General features: G+C 42.0%; 3 protein-coding genes across 12 annotated transcripts in view; 2 read left to right on the top strand and 1 right to left on the bottom strand.

Annotated features, from left to right (window-relative positions):
- Positions 1-9347, bottom strand: part of CPSF2 (cleavage and polyadenylation specific factor 2) — a 29156-nt gene extending 19809 nt beyond the window's left edge. The window contains exons 1-2 of one of the 4 annotated variants that reach the window (XM_010588813.3): positions 8024-9347; positions 5268-5329 (exon numbers count right to left, since the gene is read on the bottom strand). The gene's annotated coding sequence lies outside the window, so the exon portion shown is untranslated. The other 3 variants (XM_010588812.3, XM_003408830.4, XM_064292890.1) reach the window with 3 other exon arrangements.
- Positions 9291-20316, top strand: NDUFB1 (NADH:ubiquinone oxidoreductase subunit B1). The gene is made up of 3 exons (XM_010588811.3): positions 9291-9411; positions 18899-19043; positions 20200-20316. Exons 2-3 carry the CDS (start codon positions 18904-18906, stop codon positions 20234-20236), a joined length of 177 nt encoding a protein of 58 aa, XP_010587113.1. The 5' UTR covers positions 9291-9411; positions 18899-18903; the 3' UTR covers positions 20237-20316.
- A 3950-nt stretch (positions 20317-24266) lies between these two features.
- Positions 24267-27166, top strand: part of ATXN3 (ataxin 3) — a 47977-nt gene continuing 45077 nt past the window's right edge. For 5 of the 7 annotated variants that reach the window (XM_010588810.3, XM_064292883.1, XM_064292882.1 and 2 more), the window contains exon 1: positions 24267-24338. In XM_010588810.3, coding sequence (XP_010587112.1) covers positions 24315-24338 — 24 coding nt within the window. In that variant the 5' untranslated portion in view covers positions 24267-24314. The remainder of the gene's footprint in view (positions 24339-27166) is intronic. The other 2 variants (XM_064292886.1, XM_023546512.2) reach the window with 2 other exon arrangements.

The following is a 27166-nucleotide window of genomic DNA, read 5'->3' as shown; positions in this document are numbered from 1 at the left end:
AAATTCCAAAGAGTCAACAAGAAATCTTCAAGCGCTAATAGAGGAATTTAGCAAAGTGGCAGGGTACAAGGTCAACAAACAAAAATGTGCTAGGTTTCAATACACCAGCAATGAGAAATCTGAAAGGGAAATGAGGGAAACAATTCCATTTACAATAGCATCTAACAGAATAAAATACCTAGGAGTAAATCTAACCACGGACGCAAAGGACTTATACAATGAAAACTAAAAAAAACTGCTCAAAGAGATTAAAGAAGACTAAAATAAATGGAATCATATTCCATGTTCATGGATTAGAAGACTTAATATTGTTAAGATGTCAATACTACCCAAAGTGATCTATAGATTCAACGCAATCCCAATCAAAATTCCAACAGCCTTCTTTGCAGAAATAGAACAAATCTTCAGCTTTATATTGAAGGGCAAGAGGCCCCAAATCGTTAAAACAATGTTGAAAGAGAAGAACAAAGTAGGAGGACTGACACTTCCTGATTTTAAAGTATACTATATATAGCTGCAGTAATCAAAAACAGCCTGGTACTGGTATATAACAAGGTACTTAGACCAAGGGAATACAATTGAGAGTCAAGAAACAAACCCACACATCTATATTAAAAAAAAAAAAAAAACCCATTGCCATCGAGCCAATTCTGACTCGTAGTGACTCATCTATATAGTCAACTGATTTTTCACAAGGGTGCTAAGTTCATTTAATGGGGAAAGAAAAGTCTGCTTAATAAATGGTGCTGAGAAAACTGGATTTCCACATGCAGAAAAATGAAAACAGGATCCATGCCTCATATCATATACAAAATTCAAAATGGATTCAGGACCAAAATGTGCAAACTACAACTATAAAATTCAATAAGGGAGAGCACAGTCAACAATGGATTATCTAATATGATAACAAAAACACAAATAGCAAAAGGCAAAATAAATAAATGGGACCTCATAAAAATTAAAAACTTCTGTTTATTAAAAGACTTTACCAAAAAAGTGAAAAGACAAGCTACCAACTGGGAGAATATCTTTGGAAACCATATATCCGACAAGAATCTAATAACTCCCCGGACAGAACTGGAGAAAAATATAGAACAAAATTCTAACTCAAAAAGAAAGACCAGACTTCCTGGCCTGACAGAGGCTGGAGAAACTCTGAAAGTACAGCCCCCGGACACCCTTTCAGCTCAGTAATAAGGTCACTCCTGAAGTTCACCCTTCAGCCAAAGATTGAACAGGCCCATGGAACAAAACAAGACTAAAGGGACGCACCAGCCCTGGGGCAAAGGCTGGAAGGTAGGAGGAAACAGGAAAGCTGGTAATAGGGAACCCAGGGCTGAGAAGGGAGAGTGTTTACATGTTGCGGAGTTGTTAACCAATGTCATACAACAGTGTGTGTACTGTTTGAGGAGAATCTAGGTCTGTAAATCTTCATCTAAAGTTCAATAAAAAATAAATAAAAATGGAGATAATTGGAAAAAAAAGAATCTAATAAGCAAAATATATATAAAACTTCAACAAGTTAACAAAAAGATAAATAACCCAATCACAGTCAAAGGACTTGAATAGACATTTCACCAAGGAGGACACTGAAATTGCCACCAAACACATGAAGGATGCTCAGCGTCACTAGCCGTCAGAGATGTAAATCAAATCAAATCCACAATGAGATACATTTCACTCCCACTATGATAGCTAAGATTTAAAAAAATAAATAACAGATGGCGACGATGTGGGGATACTGGAACACTTATCCACTACTGGTGGGAATGCAAATGGTACAGCCACTGCGGAGAACAGTGTAATGGCTCCTCAAAAAACTAAAAATAGAACTACAACATGACCCAGCAATTCCACTCCTAGGCATATACCCAAAAGACTTGAAACACAGACTCAAAAGGAGACTTGTACACCAATGTTCATTACAACATTATTCACAATAGCCAAAAGGTGCAAACAACCTAAATGCCCATCAGCAGATGAATGCATGAACAAAATGTGGTACATACATACAATGGAATACTACTAGGTCGGCAGGAGAAATGAAGACTTGATACATGCTATAGTATGGACGGACCTTGCTGAGCAAAATAAGCCAATCACAAAAGGACAAATGTTGTATGACTTATACAAAAAGTCAAGGAAAGGCAAAGGTACAGAGACCAAAATTTATTAGTGGTTACCAAGGGGGATTAATGGAGAAGGAAAAATTACATTGATTAAGGGTAGGGTTGTACAGCCAATTATTTTAACTGCTGTCAATAAGTTGTACATCTGTAAAAAGCTTAATCGGCACAAGTTGTATGATAGATATATTTACAATGGCTACAAAAAAAGAGTAGCTGCTGAGCCTGCTTATGCACAACCAAACATCTCGTGGGATTTGGTTTTTTGATTTGGAGGTTTAGGGGTCGTGGTTTCACAGGACATCCCAGTTAACTGGCCTGATAATATGTTTAGTGCTTCTGTTCTACCTCCTAGCTCACTGTGCAGTGCCTGGGGTCTTAAGGCATAATGATTGGTCTCTATTTACCTGGAGCAAGAGAGGAAGAAGGACAGTCAGGAGTAGGAAAAGAATGTGGAATGTGTGGCTAATTGCCTCCATGAACAACTGCCTCCTTTACCATGAGACCAGAAGAACTGGATGATACCCGGCTACCATTACTCAATGTTCTGATCAAACATTCCATAGAAGAATCCGATGAAAAGGGGGAAATTTTCAAATTATCATGCACTCCAGACTTCCTGGAGCCATGGAAGGTAGATGAACCCCTGAAGTTATTGCCCTGAGTTAATCTTTAAACTTTAAATCAAAAATATTCCTTAAAGCCTTCTTAAAACCAAACAATAGTTTAGCCTAATTAGTAAAAAAAAGTCTGCCTTGAGCATTGTGCTCTTCTAACAACTATCTATATGGGATCAAACTGACAACAGCAATTACAAATATTAGACAGGAACCTTAGGGGTGGTGAGTCTATGTTAATGGAGGGAGGAACAACTCAGAAAAGGGGGGTAAGAATGGTTGCACAACTCGAAGAACAACGTACATGTAGAAACTGTTTCAAAAAAAAGAGAGAATGTTAACAGATTGTAACTAATGCCACTGAACAATCTTTGTGGAAGCTGTCAAATGATAACCTAACTTGCTGTGTAAACTCACGAAATACTCAATAAAATTTTTAATAATTTAAAAAAAAAAAAGGCATATATATGCAGGTAGGAGAGAAGACCACTGCCAAGCCTTTCTTCTCTGGTACTGCTGGGTAGGTTAACTGCCAACAAAGGTTAGTAGTCAAGAGCAAACCATTTGCGGCACCCAGTGACCTCAATCACCCTAAAGTCCTCCCTAATCTGTTACTTCCATGACATCGTTCTATTTCCCTCAAGATACTTAGTACTCTCTATAATTGTTGATTTATTTACTTGCTTTGTCCACTCTTTCCATTTTGACCCCCACTAGAATGTGGACTCCACGAAAGTAGAGATGTTGTCTACTTGGATTCCCAGCTATATTCCAATGCCTGCATAGTACCTAACATACAGTGTTGGTCAATAAAGATTTCTTAAATGAATGAATGAAACATGGCTAGTATTAAATGAGCTTAGTACCCCGAGTAGTGGTTAACAGCTACAGGTGCTAACCAAAAGGTCGACAGTTCAAATCCACCAGGTGCTCCTTGGAAACAATATGGGGCAGTTCTAATCTGTCCCACAGGGTCGCTATGAGTCGGTATCGACTCAACAGCAATGGCCTTTTTTTTTTTTTTTTTAGTGCCCTTACCATACCATTAATGTTTTCCCTTGCTACGAAGAGCTCTGTTCTGCTGCAAAGGACCTCTCTAAAGTGTTGAAAAGCAAAGACGTCACCTTGAAGACTAAGGTGCGCCTGACCCAACTACTGGTATTTTCACTGCATCATATGCAATGCGAAAGCTGGACAATGAATAAGGAAGAGTGAAGAAGAACTGATGCCTTTTAATTGTGGTGTTGGCAAAGTATACTGAATATACCATGTGCTGCCAGAAGAATGAACAAATCTGTCTTGGAAGAAGTACAACCAGAACGCTCCTTAGAAGCATGGATAGCAAGGCTGCACCTTACATACTTTGGACACGTGGTCAGGTGGGATCAGTCCCTGGAGAAGGATGTCATGCTTGGTAAAGTACACGGTCAGTGGAAAAGAGGAAGACCCTCAACAAGATGGACTGACACAATGGCTGCAACAATGGGCTCACGCATAACGAGGACTGTGAGAATGGCGCAGCCCTGGGCAGTGTTTCGTTCTGTGGTAAACAGGGTTGCTATGAGTCGGAACCGACTGGGTGGCACCTAACAACAACAGGAAAAGCTCTGAGTGCAGGACTAGGCTTGATTCGCTTTATATCCTTAGTATATTAGAACATGCCTCACACATAGTGGATGCTCAATACATAGTTGCTGAAACAAACAAGTTAAACTAACTGGTTTAGTATGTTCCTATTTGTAAGTTATGAGAGGTACAAAGATACTAATTTTCTAACTGATGAAATATTTATAAACACAATTTTGGAAAGAACCTAGGTAAGTCTCGCTGCCAAAAATCTTCCTATACCACAATTCTATTAACGAGCTAAGAGAAACTCTTTTTCTATTCAAATATACCTTAAATCCCACTTTTGAAATTTAGATTACGAATGAAAATACAAATTATCCTGCAGGGAAAACTTTTTTTTTGTCAACAGACCCAGATTTCAACAGATGATATTTTTACTACTATTGCTTGTTAGGGATTGAATTATATCCCCCCAAAACACATGTCAACTTGGCTAGTCCATGATTCCCAGTACTGTTTGACTGTCTACCATTGTCATCTGACGTGATTTTCCTAAGTGTTGTAGGCAGGATTCAATCTACAAGATTAGACTGTGTCTTAAACCAATCTCTTTAGATGTAAGACAGGAGTGACCAGAGAGACATGGGGCCCTCATACCACCAAGAAACAAAAGCCAGGAGTACAGCGCTTCCCTTGGACCCGGGGTTCCTGCACTGAGAAGCTCCCCAGCTGCAGGAGACTGATGGACCTTCCCCCAGAGCCGACAGAGACAGAAAGCCTCCCGCTGGAGCTGGTACCCTGAATTCAGACTTCTAGCCTCCTAGACTGTGAGAGAATAAATTTCTCTTTGTTAAAGCCATCCACTCGTGGTATTTCTGTTATAGCAGCACTAGATAACTAAGACATTGCTCATAATATAACTAAGTTTTATTTTTATTAGGCACTCATTACTTACTGATGTATCAGTCGTATATATGATGAAACACGATGAATTCAGAGGAAGAGTTCTGTATAAATCTAAAACATAAACAAATAAGAGGCTTATGAATGTGGTATAATGACACACTTATGTTTTCAATTACGGTGCTTAGGATGAACACTGTTAGCAGCACAATAGTCCTTTTTCTTAAAAGAAACTTTTCATAATTTTAGGAAGCATAAGTTTGCATAAAACAAATAGAAATAAAATAATAAAAATGTACCAAATTGGCTATAACCAGATGCTAAAATACGCAGTTTAGGAAACTAGTTTTAAAAATCAACATTAGCTTATGTTACTGAGAATCACAGAAGAGGTGGGACCTAAGGTTATTTGTCAAGGATTGAGAGGACCTGCGTAGAAACAGACAAAAGAAGAAGCTATTCGAGAACAGGAGAATAACATCAGCAAAGGCACAAAATAAAAACTTACAGAGTATCGGTGAAAAACAACTAGCCTGGCACACTTTTATATTATCAAAAAATGAAAGAAAAGGCCAAATGAACAGAAAAGGGCCAGAAATAACGAAGGGCCTTGGAAACTTTGGACCCAATTTCTATGAGGAACAGAGAAGAATTTTAAGATCCATTACTAAGTAGGAAAAGGACATGATACAGGTAATTGTGTATTTTAGGAAGATTATCTGGTGTAGATGAATGACTGAATAAGATACAGAAAGCAGGGAGATAAAAGGGGGAATATTTAGCAGGCTACCTTCTCCTCTCGACTTTGCTGCTTCCATTTTGGGATTGTATTTCTTTAGCCTTAAATGTACCCATTGCCGTGGAGTCGATTCTAACTCATAGCAACCTTACAGAAGTGGAGACGGGTTTCCAAGGAGCAACTAGTGGATTTGAACTGCCGACCTTTTAGTTAGCAACCAAGCTCTTAACCACTGAGCAACCAAGCCTCGTATGTACTTTTTTACAATTCTTTGACCTCAATTCATGAGTCATTATCTAAGCAACTGAGTCTTGAAACTCTATATCTTTTATTCCTCCCTTTACTTCTTCTTGGATAGTCTGTCATCAACCTCTGATTGTTTTTCCCCCCAAATGCCTTGCACGTGTACCACTCCCTTCCCATTCCTACTCTCAGTACCTTAATGCAGGGCCTCTCTACCTCACACTTAGGTTTCTCTGTTTCTCTGCCTCCAGCCTTTCCTCCCTTCATCTCTACCTAAACACTGCTGCCAATTAAACCTTCAGAAAGACTCCTGCACATACTACCCCTTGCTCAGAGATCTCTGAAGGCTTCTTACTGCTTGAAAAAAACAAAACTAATGCCTTAGCTGGCAACTGAGGACTTCAGCAAACTGCCCAGACATCGCTGCTCACCATCATCATCTCAAGGCCCAGATTCAATTCAATGGCAACGGGTTTGGTTTTTTACAGTTACCAATTTGCCCATCATTAGTCCTGACTAGTAGCTCTGTCCAACAGAAATATAACACAAGCGACATGCAGCTTAAGATTTTTTTCATAGCCACGTTGAAAAGGAAAAGAAACAGGTGAAAGAGATTTGTTTACCCCAATATATTCAAAACATTATCATTTCCACATGTTTTATTTAAAAATCATTAATGAAATATTTTACTTTTTTTGTTTTTGTCTTTACTGCCTTCAAAATCCAGTGTGTATTTATACTTACAGCACATCTCAATCTGAACCAACCACGTTTCTGGTGCTCAAAAGCTACCTACATATGCCTTCTGTCACAGAGCAGGTCTAGACTCTAGACATTGAAGTCAATGCCAGAGACTGCTGGGCACTGTTCTCCGCCACTGCTAAAGTGCAGGTCGGCACCGTTCTATTTTTATGTACACATTTTAGACTTGACTTTAATGGTATCACCAACGACTTAGGCTCACAGACTAAAACTCTGGAGTCACTCTCCTACCATCAAATTGACACTTCGGAAATGTCTCTTATATTCTTAAATCAGAAAAAAATAACCCAAACCCGATGCTGCCGAGTCAATTCTGGACAGAGTAGTATAACTGCCCCCTAAGGTTTCCAGGGTGTAAATCTTTATGGACACACGATGCCACTTCTTTCTCCTTCAGAGTGGCTGGTGGGTTCAAACTGCTGACCTTTCAATTAGCAGCTGAGCGCTTAACCACTGTACCAGCAGGGCTCCTCATATTTTTACTGCCCTACAATTGAGGCATTTATTATTACCTTACCTGAATAACTGCAACTTTCTCTCATCTAGTTTCCCTGTTCCAGGTTGATCCTCCACACAACTGTCAGAGAGACTATCCTCAAAAACAAATATTTTCATGTCCCCTCCTTGCACAAAAGATCCATGGGATTCCTGTTAACTATTGAATAAAACCTAAAGTCCTAAGGTGGAAATCAAGGCCCTTCACGAATTGATAACCTACCTCTTCCTTCACCAACCACCCTTGAACTGCATGTTCAAGTACATTTATTGCCCCACTCTAAGTACCTAAAACTTCTCAAGTCTCTGTATCCCTGTACTTGTTACTTTTCCAGGAACGGCCTCCCCTGGAGTTTCAGAAATTCCTCTTGACCCCTCACCACAAAAGTGGAATATTAGCTCCTTTCCACCCAGGAAAGACTAGTTATTTTTACCTAGCACAAAGTAGGCACAAAAAACATTTGTTGAATGAAACTGAATGCACAGAGGAGTAAAAGTGTTTGTCTTTTATCTCCAAGACCAAGCACAGTGCCCAAAACAACACAAATGTGCGCTAAAAGAATCCTCACAAGATCATAAATGCCTTCAGTGCAGTGAATTTGGTCGATACGACTTCATCCCAAATATGTATCAGTTACTTCCTCTCTCAATAACGACCTTGTATGCTGAAAATGACGACTAAGGGGAACTATGCAAAATCCACAGAAAAAAACAAAGGGGTGAGTTCGGGTTAGTCCTGGAACTCATGAGGTGCGAAAGTCTCTTTCTGGTCAATTTCAGAAGAGCAGTGGCTTCACAACAGGATCAAAGGGACTGTAAATGAAAATCCAGGGGATAAGTCAATGGTAACTCAGGTGTGGCTGATCACAGGAGGCCAGACTTGCCCGTGACCTCCTGTTTTCTAAAGAGCATGTTAAAATCACACAAAGTCAAAAAGAATGAGGTCTTAAAATACTGAAATGATAGGAGTGAAAGCGCTCGGGGACGGTGGAGGGCCGAGACAATTATTAAGAAAGCGTAGTAATATCTTTAAGAACTTCGGAGTCAGTTAACTAAAAGGACGCCTACTTCGTGCCCAGTGCTTAGCAGACTCGTAGTCTCTCGTCCCGACACGACGGGAAGACTCCGAGCGAGGAGGCTGACAACACCGTAGCCACGCGGAGGAAGAGCTAACCGTGGCGCCGGATGAACGCCTCCAGCGCCCCGAGACAGAGGAGAGGCAGCGCCAGAAGGAGGCACGGGAGTGAATGGCACAGCCTGACACAAAGGAGCCGCCACTTTCAGACCCACGAAGAAATCACTTCTCGTTCCCTCGCCGAGCGCTTCTACCAGGAGCGACCAGGACTGACTCAACCGAAACTCCGGGAGCACGTCCCCGAGGGAGGCTGGGTCGGAGTTGGAGCCAGGCTCTCCCTGAGGGCCGAGGACGCCCCCTCCCTCATCCAAAGGCTCACTCCTTTCTTTTGCCCTCACTTGCCTCGTCAGTCCTCCCCCAACGCCGTCCACTGCCCTTCCCAACCCCTAGTCGAATCCAGGTTCGAGAGCTAGAAAAGGTGGTGCCCGCTCAACAGCAACTGTGACGATCCGCCGACAGAAGCCCCTCAGCGGCGGCCGCCATCTTGGAACTGGAGGGGAACGGCTGAGGCCGGGGAAACTCAGGATTATACCATCTCGGGGGGGGGGAACGAAACTCTAGGAAGGAGAAGGCACTTACACCAAAAAGTCTCGTCACCTTGGCCTGAAATTCTATTTCAAAATTATTTATTATGTTTGAAAGCTGAAATAAATGTGAGAAGAGTCACATGCGAAAAGGAAGAAGGGGTATGACTTCCAGGTGCTACCCCCTCTCTTCCGTGCGGAAGCGGGAAATGGTAGAGCCCGACGTTGCAGCTTCCGCCGGCGCAGGCTGCTGAGCTCGCGGCTGCCCTTGGTCTTGGGATCGTTGTTGGTACCGCAGGTGGGTGCGTGCCGGGTCACGGTTGTGCTAGATCAGTAGGGGTGTCTTCTATGACAGCCCTTGGCGGTGATGGGGGTGGTGGTAGTGGGGTGGCTGAGTCTCTCCGGGGCGGGAGCGGCCGGGCTTCCGAGCGACGGCCTCCTCTTCTGATGGACGCCTACGTTCACGTTCTCCGCCTGGCAGCTTTTGGAAGGGGAGCTCTGAGACTGTCATAAATGTCATAAAGGCCGGAAACGTCTTGCGAGATCACCCAGTGACCTCCCCCTCGCTGGCTGAAGACCGAAGCGGGCCAGGGTTCTATGCCGAGACGGAAGTACGGGTGGAGTGCCTCTGCGACCATCTCAGATTTGGCCATTGTCGTTAGTTAGGATTGGAAGCTGTTCTCACTCTCTTCCACAAAATAGGCACTTACCCTTTTACTTTTTAAAAACTCAGTATTTAATTTGCTTTTGGTTTTTAGGTTGTGTATGCCATTAAGATAGTGTTCCATATCTCGAGTTCACATTCTCGAGGTTAAGTTGGCACTTTGTGAATACTACATATAAAGGGCTGTAAAAACCAGTTAGAGAGTAGAATATTATTTCTTAAAAAATAAATATCTTCAGTGACGTACAAAAAATACTAGATACAACTTTTGTTTTTAACCATAACCAAAACCAAACCCGTTGCCGTCGAGTTGCTTCTGACTCATAGCGACCATACAGGACAGGGTAGTACTGCCCCATAGGGTTTCCAAAGGAGCGGCGGGTGGATTCGAACTGCTGCCTTTTGGTTAGCAGCCAAACTCTTAACCACTGTGCCACCAGGGCTCCTTTGTTTTTCAAGAAGTGGGAATAAAATTGGGCTAAAGAAAAATGAGATAGAATGAAAAGTGAGGTTAATTAATACCAGTGCTTACCTCTATACTTACTCTAAGAGAAAATCTGCTTTATTGTAAAACACAAGTAAAGAGCATAGACGCAAGAGCCAAAATGCCTGGGTACTAATCCCAGCTCTGCCACCTACTGCATCTGTGACCTTAGACAAGTTATTTTATCATTTGTCCTGGATTTCCTCATCCTAAAAAAACATAGGGAACAGTGTGGGTATTATATGAGTTAATACAAATATAGTGTTGTGATTATGAGCTGATGCATATGAAAAACAGTAAGAACTATGCCTGACACAGAGTGCTATAAAAAGAGTCTGCTATTGCTAGAACCCTTTGCTGTCCAGTTGATTCTGACTCAGTGACAGAGTAGAGCTGCCCTGCAGGGAGCAGATGCTGTATTCAAACTGCTGGCCTTTTGGTTAGCAGCCATATTGCTAGAGATGGGCAAAAAAAACCCCAAAAAACTGGATCATTTTGGTATGGAAGGATACATGATCAGGTACATGATTCCTGCAGTCCGTGAGATAAAAAATTAATTTTTTTCGGGAAAGCCATAGCTATTTTCAGATCTGAAGTAAAAAAAAAAATGTTTTTCTTGAAGGTACTCATAAAAAAGACACTAATTTATTGTACAGTGTAAGCATCTGGATAATATTAATGGTAAATACAATGGGTTACAGAGGCCTATATCTGATAATGTATGTTAATGTTGCCATATGACAGAATGACAGGTTGCAAATTAGTAAAAGCATATACACAGCTATGTCACAGGCACGTGTGTGGATGTCCCCTACAGCAATTGGTTCTTTATTTTCTCCCCTGAGTCATCCTACTGCTGATCCTCCCTTATCCAAAACCTGGGCTTGCCTCACTGGAGCCTGTTCCCAGTCCTCTTTGTCCCTTCTCCATCAGATCAAGCTCACTTATGTCTTGGGCCCAAGAACCGGAGCACCTGGCTCCCCTTCCCTACAGTCCACTTTCCATCGTTCTAGCTCACTTACATCCATAAAACTTTGTCATCTCTAGTTACCCACTCTCCATAAAACATACAGAACAAAGCGTGTTCAGTGCAGCGACTCCCAAAGTCTACTAAATTCTAAACTGTACAATCAGAATAAAATGTCTTCCTCCAATCCTGAATCCCCATTCTTCTTCATATTGTCCAGCTTCTCTGGTTATTTGCCCAGCATAAAGAGTGAATAAATATGGTGAAAGCATACAACCCTGATACACCCAGATACCTTTGGCATCTGGGATTTCTAGAAGAGCCTAAATGCAGCAAGAGCCACAGAGCCTTGTCTTATCTCTTCTGCTGGGAGTAGAGCCAGACAAACCCAATTCCTTAGGGTCTGGTGTCCCTCCCCGAAAAAAAGTACCAGCCGTGATGGCTCATAGCCCACAGGTGACCATGGGCTTATTTTAGCCAGTCTTGGGCTAGGAGTTAACAAGTACTTTTTGTTGTTGGTTAAGTGCAGAATAATATCTAATAGTCAGCTGTGCTTAGGGTAGAATTGATACCTCTTTCAAGGTTACGTTATTTGACTAAGGTACATGTTGTTATCCCCATCGTTGATTGGCTCAATTTTATAAAGCAAGTAAGTTGAGACAGTAAGTACTTGGTGGGCACACTTGGTCAGTATCCACTAAAAAGTAAGTATTCATCAAAATAATATTTAGAGATCTAAATGCAGATAACACTATTTAGTGCAGGCACAATACCAAGAGAACCACCATCTTATAGAAATAAAGTCAGATTGGATACATTTACATTTGTATGTCCAAGTACCACTTACATCAGAATCAGCTGGGGAATACTTTCAGCTACAGATATTTCCAGCCCCACCGTGGAGGTAGGGCCAAGGAATCCCTATTTTTGAAAATGTCTCTACATATGATGTGCAGGCAAGTTTGAGAACCCCAATTGTGGACAGTAGACTAAAAATATAAAAATAATTGGTGAGTAAATTATATGCTTTAATTATCTTGTAATTTACTTACCTCATAATTTTCTAGACCAGTGATATTCAAAGGAAACCATTGTGTAATACTGCCCTTTATGAAATATATAGTAATCGTATGACTTTAACTTCATGGTCATTTCCTAACCCAGTGCCTGGTACATAATGGGTATTTGATTAAAGTTTGAGAAATTAAAGAATTAGAATTGTATATGTGTGAGAACCACTGTCTTAGGAGAGGCAGGAAATTCCATCTACGTGATCCAAGCAAATTTAGTGCTAAGCACTTTTGTTGGCAGAAATGTACTACTACTCTGAATAAGGTGTTGTCATGTCTTCTCAACCATTGCATATGATTTATTCATTTTAGGCTATTTGCAAATGAACATATTTAAATTTCATCTTTATGTACAGAATTTTACCAAAAAATAACGGTTGGACCATGTTGTTATTGAATTAGTATGCATTTATCTTCCATATGATGACAACTGGCTCCCCTATTCCTCCTCCTCTGCCTTTGGGAAACTCTTGGAACTTAAAATCAGTTCAGGGAGAGGCTTCTTAGAGAGGTAGTGCGATAATGTAGGAAGGAGCCAGAGCTTTGGAGAGGACTTGAATTTGAATTCACCTCTGCATTTAATAGCTGGGTTTAAGCTATTTGAGCCCCATTTTTCTTAGGTATAAAATAATAGTTATTTCACACTATATGTCTTATTCTTGTTAGGTGCCTTCAAGTCGGTTCTGACTCATAGTGACCCTATGCACAACAGAATGAAATACTGGCTGGTCCTGTACCATCCTTATGATTGTTGTTATGCTTGAGCTCATTGTTGGAGCCACTGTGTCAGTCCACCTCGCTGAGGGCCTTCTTCTTTTCCACTGACCCTGTACTTTGCCAAACATGATATCCTTCTCCAGGGACTGATCCCTCCTGACAACATGTCCAAAAGTATGTAAGACACAGTCTCTCCAGCCTTGCTTCTAAGAAGCATTCTGGTTGTACTTCTTCCAAGACAGATTTGTTCATTCTTTTGGCAGTCCATGGTATATTCAATATTATTCACGAGAAATATTGAATATACTATATATCTAGAAATATGGAAACCCTGGTGGCACAGTGGTTAAGTGCTACAGCTACTAATGAAAAGGTGGGCAGTTCGAATCCACCAGGTGCTCCTTGGAAACTCTATGGGGTAGTCCTACTCTGCCCTATAGGGTCACTGAGTCGGAATCAACAGCAATGAGTTTTTTTTTTAATCTAGGAATATATCATGGCCCTGCTACCTAGTAGTCATTCTATAAAAATTAATTGCTTTTTCCCTTATCTGTTATAAAACCACTTAGTAAATATTCAGATCTACTGTGGCATTGCTGAGTATGTATGTGTGTGTTTTCTATCTTTTCATTCCCTTTTAAAAATTAATTCTCGATAATTTATTAAAAACCTGTTGCCAAGGCTGGCATTAATCCAAAAAACACAAAATAATAAATGTTGGAGAGGCTGTGGAGAGATTGGAACTCTTATACACTGCTGGTGGGAATGTAAAATGGTACAACCGCTTTGGAAATCGATCTGACATTTCCTTAAAAAGTTAGAAATAGAACTACCATACAACCCAGAAATCCCACTCCTCCGAATATATCCTAGAGAAATAAGAGCCTTTACACGAACAGATATATGCACACCCATGTTTATTGCAGCACTGTTTACAATAGCAAAATGCTGGAAGCAACCAAGGTGTCCATCAACGGATGAATGAATAAATAAATTATGATATATTCACACAATGGAATACTATGCATCGATAAAGAACAGTGATGAATCTGTGAAACATTTCATAACATGGAGGAACCTGGAAGGCATTATGCTGAGTGAAATTAGTCAGATGCAAAAGGACAAATGTATAAGACCACTATCATAAGAACTTGAGAAATAGTTTAAACTGAGAAGAACACATCCTTTTGTGGTTACAAGATGGGGGAGGGAGGGAGGGAGAGTGGGAGAGGGTTATTTACTGATTAGATAGTAGATAACTACTTTAGATGAACGGAAGGACAACACTCAATACAGGGAAGGTGAGCTCAGCTGGACTGGACCAAAAGCAAAGAAGTTTCCTGAATAAACTGAATGCTTGGAAGGTCAGCGGAGCAAGGGCAGGGGTTTGGGGACTATGGCTTCAGGGGACATCTAAGTCAATTGGCAAAATAAATTCTATTAAGAAAACATTCTGCATCCCACTTTGAAGTGTGGCTTCTGGGGTCTTAAATGCTAACAAGCGGCCATCTAAGATGCACCAATTGATCTCAACGCACCTGGATCAAAGAAGAATGAAGAACACCAAGGTCACAAGGTAATTATGAGCCCAAGAGACAGAAAGGGTCACATGAACTAGAGACTTACATCATCCTGAGACCAGAAGAACTAGATGGTGCCCGGCAACAACCAATGACTGCCCTGACAGGAAACACAACAGAGAACCCCTGAGGGAGCAGAATAGTGGGATGCAGACCCCAAATTCTCGTAAAAAGACCAGACTTAATGGTCTGACTGAGACTAGAGGAATCCTGGTGGTCATGATTCCCAAACCTGTTGGCCCAGGACAGGAACCATTCCAGGAGGCAACTCATCAGGTATGGATCGGACTGGACAATGGTTTGGAGAGAGATGCTGATGAGGACTGAGCTACTTGTATCAGGTGGACGCTTGAGACTATGTTGGCATCTCCTGTCTAGAGGGGAGATGGGAGGGTAGAGGGGGGTAGAAACTGGCAAAACGGTCACAAAAGGAGACACTGGAAGGAGGGAGCGGGCGGACTCATTGGGGGAGAGTAAGTGGGAGTATGTAGTAAGGTGTGTATAAGTTTACATGTGAGAGACTGACTTGATTTCTAAACTTTAACTTAAAGCACAATAAGAATTACTTAAAAAAAAAAAAAAAACCTGTTGCCGTTGAGTGAGTTCTGACCTATAGCAACCCTGTAGGACAGAGTAGAACTGCCCCATCAGGCTTCCAAGGAGTGGCTGGTGATTCAAACTGCTGAGCCTTTGGTTAGCAGCTTTAGCACTTAACCACTGCATAACCAGGGCTCCCAATGATTTATAGCTTTACCTAAAGAATCCCCTTTCCTGGTAAAATATTACTATTATTATATTTGTTAGTAGTCTGAGAGGTTCTAAGTGTATTTTACATGTGTAAAAATTCTAAATCAATCCTAGGAGGATACAAATAATCAGCTTTGGCAGGGAGAATTTTTTTTTTTTTTTGTACTGGACTGTATTCTGATGCCAAGCAAATTTAAAGAGGTTTATGCTTTTAACCTCCCACATGTCTGTCAGTTTGTCGTACTGTGGGGGCTTGTGTGTTGCTGTGATGCTGGACGCTATGCCACCAGTATTCAGATACCAGCAGGGTCACCCCTGGAGGACAGGTTTCAGCTGAGCTTCCACACTAAGACAGACTAGGAAGAAGGAGCCGGCAGTCTACTTCTGAAAAGCATTAGCCAGTGAAAACCTTATGAATAGCACCGGAGCATTGTCTGATATAGTGCTGGAAGATGAGCCCCCCAGGTTGGAAGGCACTCAAAAGATGACTGGGGAAGAGCTGCCTCCTCAAAGTAGAGTCGACCTTAATGACGTGGATGAAGTAAAGCTTTCGGGACCTTCATTTGCTAATGTGGCACAACTCAAAATGAGAAGAAACAGCTGCAAACATCCATTAATAATTGGAACCTGGAATGTAGGAAGTATGACTCTAGGAAAAATTGGAAATCGTCAAAAATGAAATGGAACGCATAAACATCAATATGCTAGTCAACAGTGAGCTGAAATGAACTGCTATTGGCCATTTTGAATCGGACAATCATATAGTCTACTATGCTGGGAATGACAACTCGAAGAGGAATGGTGTTGCGTTCATCATCAAAAAGAAAGTTTCAAGATCTATCCTGAAGTACAACGCTGTCAGTGATAGGATAATATCCATACGCCTACGAGGAAGACAAGTTAATACGACTATTATTCAAATTTATGCACCAACCACTAGGGCCAAAGATGAAAAAATAGAAGATTTTTATCAGCTGCTGCAGCCTGAAATTGATCAAACATGCAGTCAAGATGCATTGAGAATTACTGGCGATTGGAATGTGAAAGTTGGAAACAGAGAAGAAGGACCGGTAGTTGGAAAATATGGCCTTGGTTATAGAAACAATGCCGGAGATCTAATGATAGAATTTTGCAAGACCAACGACTTCTTCATTGCAAATACCTTCTTTCACCAACATAAACGACGACTGTACACGTGGACCTCGCCAGATGGAACACGCAGAAATCAAATTGACTACATCTGTGGAAAGAGACGATGGGAAAGGTCAATCTCATCAGTCAGAACAAGGCCATGGGCCGACTTATGGAACAGACCATCAATTGCTCATACGCAAGTTCAAGCTGAAACTGGAGAAAGTCAGAGCAAGTCCACGGGAGCCAAAATATGACCTTGAGTACATCCCACTGAATTTAGAGACCATCTGAAGAACAGATTTGACACACTGAACACTAGTGACCTCAGACCAGACGAGTTGTGGAATGACATCGAGGATATCATCCATGAAGAAAGCAAGAGGTCATTGAAAACACAGGAAAGAAAGAAAAGACCAAGGTGAATGTCAGAGGAGACTCTGAAACTTGCTCTTCAGCATCAAGCAGCTAAAGCAGAAGGAAGAACTGATGACATAAAAGAACTGAACAGAAGATTTCAAAGGACCTCTCAAGAAGACAAAGTAAAGTATTATAATGACATGTGCAAAGAGCTGGAGATGGAAAACCAAAAGGGAAGAACACGCTCGGCATTTCTGAAGCTGAAAGAACTGAAGAAAAAATTCAAGCCTCGAGTTGCAATAGTGAAGGATTCCATGGGAAAAATACTAAACGACGCAGGAAGCATTAAAAGAAGATGGAAGGAGTACACAGAGTCATCATACCAAAAAGAATTAGTTGATATTCAACCATTTCAAGAGGTGGCATATGATCAGGAACCGATGGTACTGAAGGAAGAAGTCCAAGCTGCTCTGAAGGCATTGGCGAAAAACAAGGCTCCAGGAATTGATGGCATATCAATTGAGATGTTTCAACAGACAGATGCAGCGCTGGACGTGCTCAATGGTCTGTGACAAGAAATATGGAAGACAGCTTCCTGGCCAACTGACTGGAAGAGATCCATATTTATGCCTATTCCCAAGAAAGGTGATCCAACCAAATGTGGAAATTATAGAATAATATCATTAATATCACACACAAGCAAAATTTTGCTGAAGATCATTCAAAAGTGGCTGCAGCAGTATATCGACATGGAACTGCCAGAAATTCAGGCCGGTTTCAGAAGAGGACGTGGAAGCAGGGATATCATTGCTGATGTCAGATGGATGCTGGCTGATACCAGAGAATACCAGAAGGATGTTTACCTGTGTTTTATCGACTATGCAAAGGCATTTGACTGTGTGGATCATAATGAACTATGGATAACATTGTGAAGAATGGGAGTTCCAGAACACTTAATTGTGCTCATGAGGAACCTTTACATAGATCAAGAGGCAGTTGTTTGGACAGAACAAGGGGCTGCTGATCGGTTTAAGGTCCGGAAAGGTGTGCGTCAGGGTTGTATTCTTTCACCATACCTATTTAATCTGTATGCTGAACAAATAATCTGAGAAGTTGGACTATAAGAAGAAGAATGGGGCATCAGGATTGGAGGAAGACTCATTAACAACCTGCATTATGCAGATGACACAACCTTGCTTGCTGAAAGTGAAGAGGACTTGAAGCACTTACTAATGAAGATCACAGACCACAGTCTTCAGTATGGATTGCACCTCAACATAAAACAAAAATCCTCACAAGTGGACCAATGAGCAAGATCATGATAAACGGAGAAAAGATTGAAGTTGTCAAGGATTTCATTTTACTTGGATCCACAGTCAACAGCCATGGAAGCAGCAGTCAAGAAATCAAAAGACGCATTGCATTGGGCAAATCTGCTGCAAAGGACCTCTTCAAAGTGTTGAAGAGGAAAGATGTCACCCTGAAGATTAAGGTGTGCCTGACCCACGCCATGGTATTTTCAATCACATCATATGCATGTGAAAGGTGGACAACGAGTAAGGGAGACTGAAGAAGAGTTGACGATTTTGAATTGTGTTGGTGAAGAAAATTGAATATACCACGGACTGCCAAAAGAAGGAACGAATCTGTCTTGGAAGAAATACAACCAGAATGCTTCTAAGAGGCAAGGATGGCAAAACTGCGTGTTACATACTTTAGACATGTTGTCAGGAGGGTTGGGTCCCTGGAGAAGGACATCATGCTTGGCAGAGTATAGGGTTAGTGGAAAAGAGGAAGACCCTCGACGAGGTGGATTGACAGTGGCTGCAACAGTGAGCTCAAGCATAACAATGATTGTAAGGATGGTGCAGGACTGGGCAGTGTTTCGTTCTGTTGTGCATAGGGTCGCTATGAGTCAGAACTGGTTCGACGGCACCTAACAACAACAACAACACGCTTTTAACATCTACTTCCAGGGTTACCTTTCTTTTTCAGATGAGGTTTAAAAGATATTTGAAATGCAGGGTATTTTTGGTAATCTTTTATTAATTTTTTTCTTTTTTAGTAATCATGGTGAATTTAATTCAGATGGTGCGTGAGCACTGGGTTCATACACTTGTCCCTATGGGATTTGTCTTCGGATATTATCTGGACAGACGGAATGATGAGAGACTAACCGCCTTCCGGAACAAGAGTATGTTATTTAAAAGGTTAGTGCCTGCATTTTTGAAAGAAACAGTTGACCAAATTTTAGGAGTGTTCTTCTTGATATTATATATGCCAAAAATAAACAAGGGATAATTTTCCCCCTTGAGTACTTAACATTGAAGTGATACTGCCTTTTAGTCTTGTTTGTCATCTAATTCTTGAATAAAACTGTATGATTACCTCTGGAATACAGTCTTCAGTTTATGAGCAGGTGGTTTCAAATCTTTGAAAGTCCCATTTTTTGGAATTCAAAGTATATTTTACCGTAAAAACAAAATTTGAAACAGCTCTGTAAAGCCTACCCTGTATACTGCTTTCACATATATTATCATGTACTATCTTACTTAAGCCGGGATGTAGCTGAAATGTTGTTGTTGGGTGCTGTCAAGTTGATTTTTGACTCATAGTGACCCAGTGTGACAGAGCAGAACTGTCCCCGTGGGGTTTTCTACACTATAATCTTTACAGGAGCAGATTGTAGTATTGATAGTGGCGTTAGGAGCCGCAGGGGTACAACAGTTAAGAGCTCAGCTGCTAATCAAAAGGTTGGCAGTTCAAACCCATCTCGCATTTATGCAGGAGAAAGACCTGGCGATCTGCTTCCATAAAGATTACAGCCAAGTGCTATGTTCTCCACAAGAGTGCTTTAAAGAGACATGGTGGTTGAGTGATCGAATAGCAGTTGTCAGCTGCCTGGCCTCCTTATGTCTCTGAAGACATCTCCTCTGGCAGCAGAGAGTTAGAGTAAGCTAGACAGGATATCTGCCAGTAGGTGTGCACGCTGGGCAGGAGGATGCTCAAGGAGCAAAAGACTTGAGCGTTGGCCACAGTTGATACGTAGAGGTGGGTCACACATCAAGGATTTCAAGAAAGGGAAAACAAGCTGGAAAGGGTGCAGAAAACATTAAATGGAATCATTGAAAAGATAATAGCTTTCATATAAAGCTAGACTAAGAAATTATAGTTTTTTAATTGGGAAAAATGCAGTTGAAGGTAGAGTAAAATCGTGAGGGAATAGAATGAATATGTTGAATCTCATGTAAAGCTTTAAAAATGGGGCAACTTAATAGAATATAACATTGAATTCACACTCCTTTAACTTCCCCTTTTATCTCTTTATAAAAGTTTTATTTATTCTTTTCCTTTTTTTCCACGCAGGGAATTGAAACCCAATGAAGAAGTTACCTGGAAGTAAAAGCTGTGGCTGAATTACAAAATGTAAATGATATTTTAAATATTATGAGAAAAATAAAAACATGTTTATTATTTGAAGAATTTGGAGTGTGATTCTTTTTATGCTAAAATACTTTTCAAATTTTAAAATCCATTCATTAAAAACACAATTACTGGGTACCTAAATTTTCTTTTTTTTAAATTGTATACGTTGGTGTTAAGTTTACAGTTAGCATTTAATTTTCTCTTTCTCATTTTAAATCATGGTACTGTTAAATCGAATGGTCAATTCCCCCCACCCCACCCCACCCCACAGGTACTTACAGTCCCAGTGACTGGTGTATAGAAACACTATTTGTTGAATGAAAGGAAAACTGGTGTGATTTGCATTTTTGGAAAGATCACTGATAGTTTTTTTTAGAACTATGACTCAGGTGTATGGAGACTGGAGTCAGAAGGCCAATTTAGAGATCCTTAGACTAGACTACACAAGGCACTCAGAGGGCTTGAACTGAGCACCAGCAGTGAAAACAAATGGGAGAGACGGGTGAGAACACAGTATTCGAGGACTGATTGAAATAAGGGGTGATGTGGAACAGTTGCAGGGAGGGGGTAAAGAATCAAGAATGATTCCCAGATAGTTGCCTTCATTAATTTATTCAACAGACATCAAACACTAGAGACACAAAGTCAATTAAGACAGACCTGCCATCAAGATATTTATAGGATATTGACAGATGTATGATTAAACCAAACTTTATGATACTGTATGAAAGGTACTATGTATGATAGATGCATGTACAGAAATTCAGAGGAGGGGCCAACCCACTGCTGTCAAGTTGATTCCGACTTGGAGGTCTAAATTATTCAGAAGTCAAGAAAGTCATCCTGGAAAGTGTGATCATTGAATTTTGAAGGATGGTATGATTTTTCTTTCAAAGTGGAATAGAGTTTAGGACATGCTGAATTTGAAGTGGAGGCATTAATTGAAATAGGGAAAGCAATGGATCTAATCCCCAAATTATACGTGGCTTAAGTGCCAAAGCCAGAACTAGAACTTGCATTCTGACTCCCAGGTGTTGACCCTTTTCACTTTATGACATTTATTATTAATCACACACCAATGAAATGATTAGCATTAATTCATATTTAGTGCCTTTTGGCTAAACACTGTTTCAAACCCACCAGCCACTCCTCAGAAGGATTGGCAGTCTGCTTCCCCAAAGATTACAGCCTTGAAAACCAAATGGGGCAGTTCTGTGTCCTACAGGGTCACTATGAGTTGAATCGACTCTATGGCAATGGTTTTGGTGTTTTGGTTTTAAGCAATTAATCGCATCAATTTTTTTTGAAATAAATAATATAGTTCAAAGATCAAGAATAAAATTGCATACAATGAAAAGCCTCCCACTCTGTCCCCCTTTTGCCTAGTTCTCTTCCCATCTCAACCTCTGGCTTGTGTAATGTGTAATGTATAACCAGTAACTGGTTGCCATCGAGTCAATTCCAACTCATGGTGAGGTGACTCCATGTGTTTCAAAGTAGAACTGTGCTCCATGGGGTTTTCAGCGGCTGGTTTTTCAGAAGCAGATTGCCAAGACTTTCTTTTGGAATTTTTCTAGGTGAACACAAACCTCCAGCCTTTCGGTTAGCAGCCAAGCACATTAATCATGTACATACGTGAAAAAATAAATATTTCCTCACATGGATGCACACTTTTTTTAAAACAGAAAAAGTGGCTTGTGAGTTTTTTTGTTTTTTTTTTTAATGAGAACTGTGATTTGTTTCCCCATTAGGCCACAGTTTAAGAGCAGGGACTGTTTTTCCCAAACAGTACGCTGAACTGTGTGCCCAGAGATGTTCAATAAATGGGAACTGGATCTTCCTCTTGAACACATGCAGTCTCCATTTCCTTACCTCCTGTTGTCCCCTCTACCCCCTGAACCTGCATCACGAAAGTTACCAATGGTCTGCATAGCAACAAAACCTAGTGGGCTGTTGTAAACTCATATTAGCTGACTTCTTGGCACTGCTGTCTTCTACAGCCAGAGTGTTCTCTGTAAAATGCAAATCTGAGCATGCCTCTTCTTTGAAAAGCTGTAGCTCCCCGACTGCCCTTAAAAAGTACACATTCCTTAACTTGGCTTCAAGTTGCAAGATCTGCTATTTGACCCCTTCCGCTTTATCCATCCTCCCCATCTCCTCCACCACATACACATACTTTATGGGACTTTTCAGTTCTTCCAATCAAGGCTTCCTCTTTAGCACCAGAGCACCAACACTAGAACAAGCTGCCTGAATTCAAACCCTCTCATGGCAACTTGCTAGTGACCTTGGACTTGTGCTGTTCTTAACATCTCTGTGCCTCCATCTCCGTCCTTATGTGTAAAATAGCCCAGTCGCCCAGCGTGTAAAATAGAGATGATAAGTAATAGCTAAATCCAGGGGTGGATTATCCAAAAGGCAAAGTAAGCATGATGCTTACCTTGCTTACTAGATCATCTGAAAAGAACAATTTTTTTTCCACCACATCAAAGATTCTACTTCTGCATATGGCTGGCATCTGTCCCTCCCTCCACCCCAGAGCACCTTCCTACAGAATTGAAGCATCTTTTCAGATTTGTAATCCCTGACGGGGATGGATTACCCAGTAAACAAAGTAAGCATGGGCTTACTTGTGTTTACTTATACTTGTGCTTGCTTACAAATCTATAGTGAGCAATTTCACAAGGATTTCACACAAAGACATGGTGATATGGAGACAAAGATGTGGTGAAACCCATGTGAAATTGTTCACTACAGATTAGTAAGTAAACACAAGTAATCCCATGCTAATCTTCCTTATTGGGTAATTGGCCCCTGCCTACGTCAGAGGTTGCTATGTTAAGAGTCACTGATACATGCAAGGAGCCCTGGTGGTACAGTGGTTAAGGACTTGGCTGCTAACCAAAAGGTTGGAGTTCAAATCCACCAATGGCTCCTTGGAAACCCTGTGGGGCAGTTCTACTCTGTCCTACTGTGTTCTACAGTCAATTCCTATGAGTTGGAATTGACTCCACAGCAATAAGTTTGGTTTTTAATGTATGCAAAGCCTAGCCCATAGTAAAAAATTAAACCAGATTCCGACACACAGAAACCCTACAGGACAGAGTAGAACTGCTCCATTGGGTTGCCAAGGAGCTGCTAGTGGATTTGAACTGCCGACCTTTTGGTTAGGAGCTGAGCTCTTAACCACTGTGCCAGCATAGTAAAAACCCGTTGCTGTTGAGCTGATTCCAACTCATGGCAACCCCGTAGGACAGATTAGAACTGCCCATAGAGTTTCCAAGAAGAGCCTGGTGGATTCCAAGGGCAGACCTTTTGGTTAATAGCCCTAGCACTTAATCTAGCCCATAAAAAAAAAACCTGTTGCCATCGGAGCGATTCCGACTCATAGAGACCCTATATGACAGAGCAGAACTGCCCCACAGAGTTTCCAAGGAGCGCCTGGTGGATTTGAACTGCCGACCTTTTGGTTAGCAGCAGTAGAACTTAACCACTAAGCCACCAGGGTTTCCTAACCCATAAAAAAAATGTATATATATATATAAATATCATTTTCACATCATTGCAAGGTATTGGGGGATACAATGATGCCTTTTTCTCAATGAGGCTTGCAGTGGGAGGGGGGAAAAGATAATAAATAATTATCGTAGGTGTGATAAGTAGAAAGTTCAAAGCAAATTGTAAAGAAAAAAGAACATAGAATCCGAGTGGTCCTTATCTAGACCTGGAAAAGCCTAAGAATCCATAGTAATGGGTGAGAAGAAGAGAAAAGCCTCCAGACCGCAGGGGGCGCTGCGGCAACCCTCAGCCGGCTTGGTATCAGGAACTGGGAGGACACGCTACAAAGGTCACGTGCCCTTGCGATTACCGCCCTGGCGTTCACTGGCTCTTCGCTCCACGTGACTCGCATCCTCGAGGGTGATTGGTCTTCGTAAGGCACGCGGGCAGGGGCGGGACGAGGTGGGGCGGGGCGGGGTAGGCGGAGGGTGGGGCGGAGGGGCGGAGCCGGAGGGGGGTGGTTCGATGCGGGGGCCGTTGGCTCCAGACAAATAAACATGGAGTCCATCTTCCACGAGAAAGTGAGTGTCCGCGTTCGGTGGGGACCTGTCTGCGGCGCGGTGGCGGGCGAGGGGTGCGGTGTCGCCGCCTTGCGAGGGCTGGGTGGGGCTCTGAGTCGCCCCCATCCCGGCCTCTCCGGGTGCGGGCCGCTCGAGCCGCCCGTCTTCTCGGCACTGGGAGGGGAGCTTTACAAACGCCGAGGAGCCGGACCGGGACGCCCGGGGATTCGGGAGGGAGTGAGGGCAAGGCCAGGGGGCGCCTCGGGACACGGAAGGAGGCGGCGGCGGCACCGAGTGGGTCAGCGTCTACCTTTCTCCGGCACTTTGTGTAGCCTTTTCGGGGAAACTCTTGTCCATTCCCTTCTCCCCTATCCTCCCTGGTTGTAGCCCGAGTCACCTCTCGGAAACTTCCCCCAGCCCTTCCCAACTCCCCCGCTTTTCCCCACGCCCACCCCTGGCAGAATTCACTTCCTTCTCTGGGCGTCTCAGTTCTATATTGGAATCTCCCATACAATTAGATCTTTGGGGTTATGTGCCTGGCTTCCTCCCGCGCTAGGTTCCTGAGCCTCTCCAGGTCAGGAACCTTAGCTCGCCCATTCGTAGGGCCTGACACTTAGGGAAGTAGAGGCGGAAATCCCATGCAGGGAAGTAAGTCGTCACAAGAGTTTTTGTTATGGGATATCTGCGGTTAGTTTCGTTTGCTATTTCCATCTTCCTACATCAGGAGGCCAGCTTTGTTATTAGGTATTAGGGGTGGACTGGAATAATTTTGTTGGTGTGGTCCGCCTAGCCTGTTCTTGCTTTGATTTTTCAATGGCCACGTAATTGAATGATGCTGATTGTGTTATGTGGCGAAGCTGGTCTTGTCTCGCATACAATTATCAAGGCATTGGGTGTGAGTGAAACCTTCCTTGGGACAACTTTGGCAGATGGCATCTTGTTTCATAATAGTTTCATGTTTGGAAAGGGTGGCTGTGAGGCTGTTATTTATTTAGTAGACGCGAAGGGTTATCGTATTAAATACTTGTGAATGATCCATGGTGGAAGACATTTTTAAATACACACACGAGACAGTGAAAAACAAAAGAGGCAAGGTGACTTATAGTATAAATTTAAACAAATTGTTAAAGGGAATGCTTTTTATAGAATACATTTCAGAAAGTTTTGGAGCTCAAGTTGGCTGATTTTTGTGTGTGAGGAGAGGAAGGACTCAGTGGTATGGTTATAGCTAATCTTTTGATTTGATTGACATATTTTATGAATCTTGGACTAGAGAAATTTAGCTGCTTGGCTCAGGAGAATGGGTAAAGATTAGAGAAACTTGCATGTATATATTTTTGTTAATTTTCAAAGCTTTGGTGTAGGACCAGGTGTTTTCAACATGGAAGACTTTGAACATTTTCATATACCATTTCATGTAGTGTATTTTTAACAGTACTGATTGTTACCTACTTTGGATATATATCCGTGAAGGTAACTGCTGGACCATGGGACTAAAGGAACCTGGGCCCCAGCCTATTGAAAACTACTTACCTGAAAGAAGTCACTCTCAAGGTGTTTAGGCGTAAAGATTAGGATGCCATCCCCTGCACAGATACTTCAGGCATCTGTTTCCTCTTATTGTCATCTGTTTATAATATGTACTTAGCAAATAAAGGCTCTTAAGGTTCTTCAGGCATGTTTCAAGAATATGGAAAGCACATGTAACCATACGGCTCATCTTTAATCACATATTCTCCCATCTCTCAGAGCACCCCCCCCCCCCGCCACATATCTTGAATTGTGCTTAGACCTTGTGCTGGGGACATCAGTGGTTTAGTGGTAAGATAGTCTTGTCTTCTGTGCCGGAGATCTGAGTTCAGCTCCTGACTGCAGCACCACACATGCAGCCACTACCTTTCTGCCAGTGGTGGTTTGTGAATAAGCCAGTGAAAACTCTGTGGATCACAATGGTCTGATCCGCAACCAATCACAGGATGGCAGAGGGCTGGGCCGCGTTTTATTCCATTGTGCATGGGGTCACCATGAGTTGGGGGTGACTTGACAGCCATTAACAACAATAGGCCCTGGGCTTGGAGAGCCAGAGAGCCATCTCTGCCACGATGAAGCTGTGTTGGTAGGGATACCAGCCTGCAGAGGACCTCTCAGCCACTTCCACTTGGAGTGTTGCTTTCCCTGTTTTCAGAGTTTGGGTACCCTTTATTTGAGTACCCTTTATTAAGCTAGAATGTAAGCAGTTGTTCACGTATATATCCTGAGTGCCTAGAATGCAGGAAAAAGATGTGGCAGTCTGCTATTGTACAGATTTACAGACTTGAAAGCTCTATGGGGCAGTTCTGCTCTATTGAACCTTGTAGGGTTGCCATGAGTCGGCATCAACTCAACGGCAGTAGGTGGGTGGGTAGTGCTTAGAATAGTGCCTTGACTCATAGTAGGTGCTCAATAAATGTTTGAATCAGGAGAGTTCCTTGAGCATCTAAGATGTGTATGATGCTTTTTACCTGAAGTAAACTTTTTCCATAAGGGGCCAGATAGTAAATAATTTAGACTTCGCAGGCTACATATGGTCTCTGTCACATATTCCTCTTCGTTTTTTTTTTTTTTTTTCCCCAACCATTTAAAAATTTAAAAGCCATTCTTAGCTACTGGGGCAAGTTGAATTTGGTTGCAGGCTGTAATTTGCTGAACCCATAACAAAAGCCCTAAGGGAGCCCTGGCGGAGCAGTGCTCTGTGGCAGTTGGAACCCACCAGCCGCTCTGCAGGTGAGCTCTGCAGGTGAAAAGACCTGGTGATCTGCTCCAGTAGAGATTACAGCCTAGGGAAACCCTGTGGTGCAGTTGTATTCTGT

Source organism: Loxodonta africana, chromosome 10, assembly GCF_030014295.1.
Source record: "Loxodonta africana isolate mLoxAfr1 chromosome 10, mLoxAfr1.hap2, whole genome shotgun sequence".
Classification (NCBI taxonomy): domain Eukaryota; kingdom Metazoa; phylum Chordata; class Mammalia; order Proboscidea; family Elephantidae; genus Loxodonta; species Loxodonta africana.
The sequence above is the reverse complement of the archived record's forward strand: the minus strand, read 5'-3'. Positions and strand labels throughout refer to the sequence as shown.

What these genes read in the sequence shown, in the direction of transcription:
- NDUFB1 (XM_010588811.3), top strand. Translation starts at nt 18,904, where the DNA reads ATGGTGAATTTAATTCAGATGGTGCGTGAGCACTGGGTTCATACACTT. An exon ending in AAGAGTATGTTATTTAAAAG is followed by an intron (nt 19,044 to 20,199) that starts GTTAGTGCCTGC and finishes TTTTCCACGCAG; the next exon opens with GGAATTGAAACCCAATGAAG.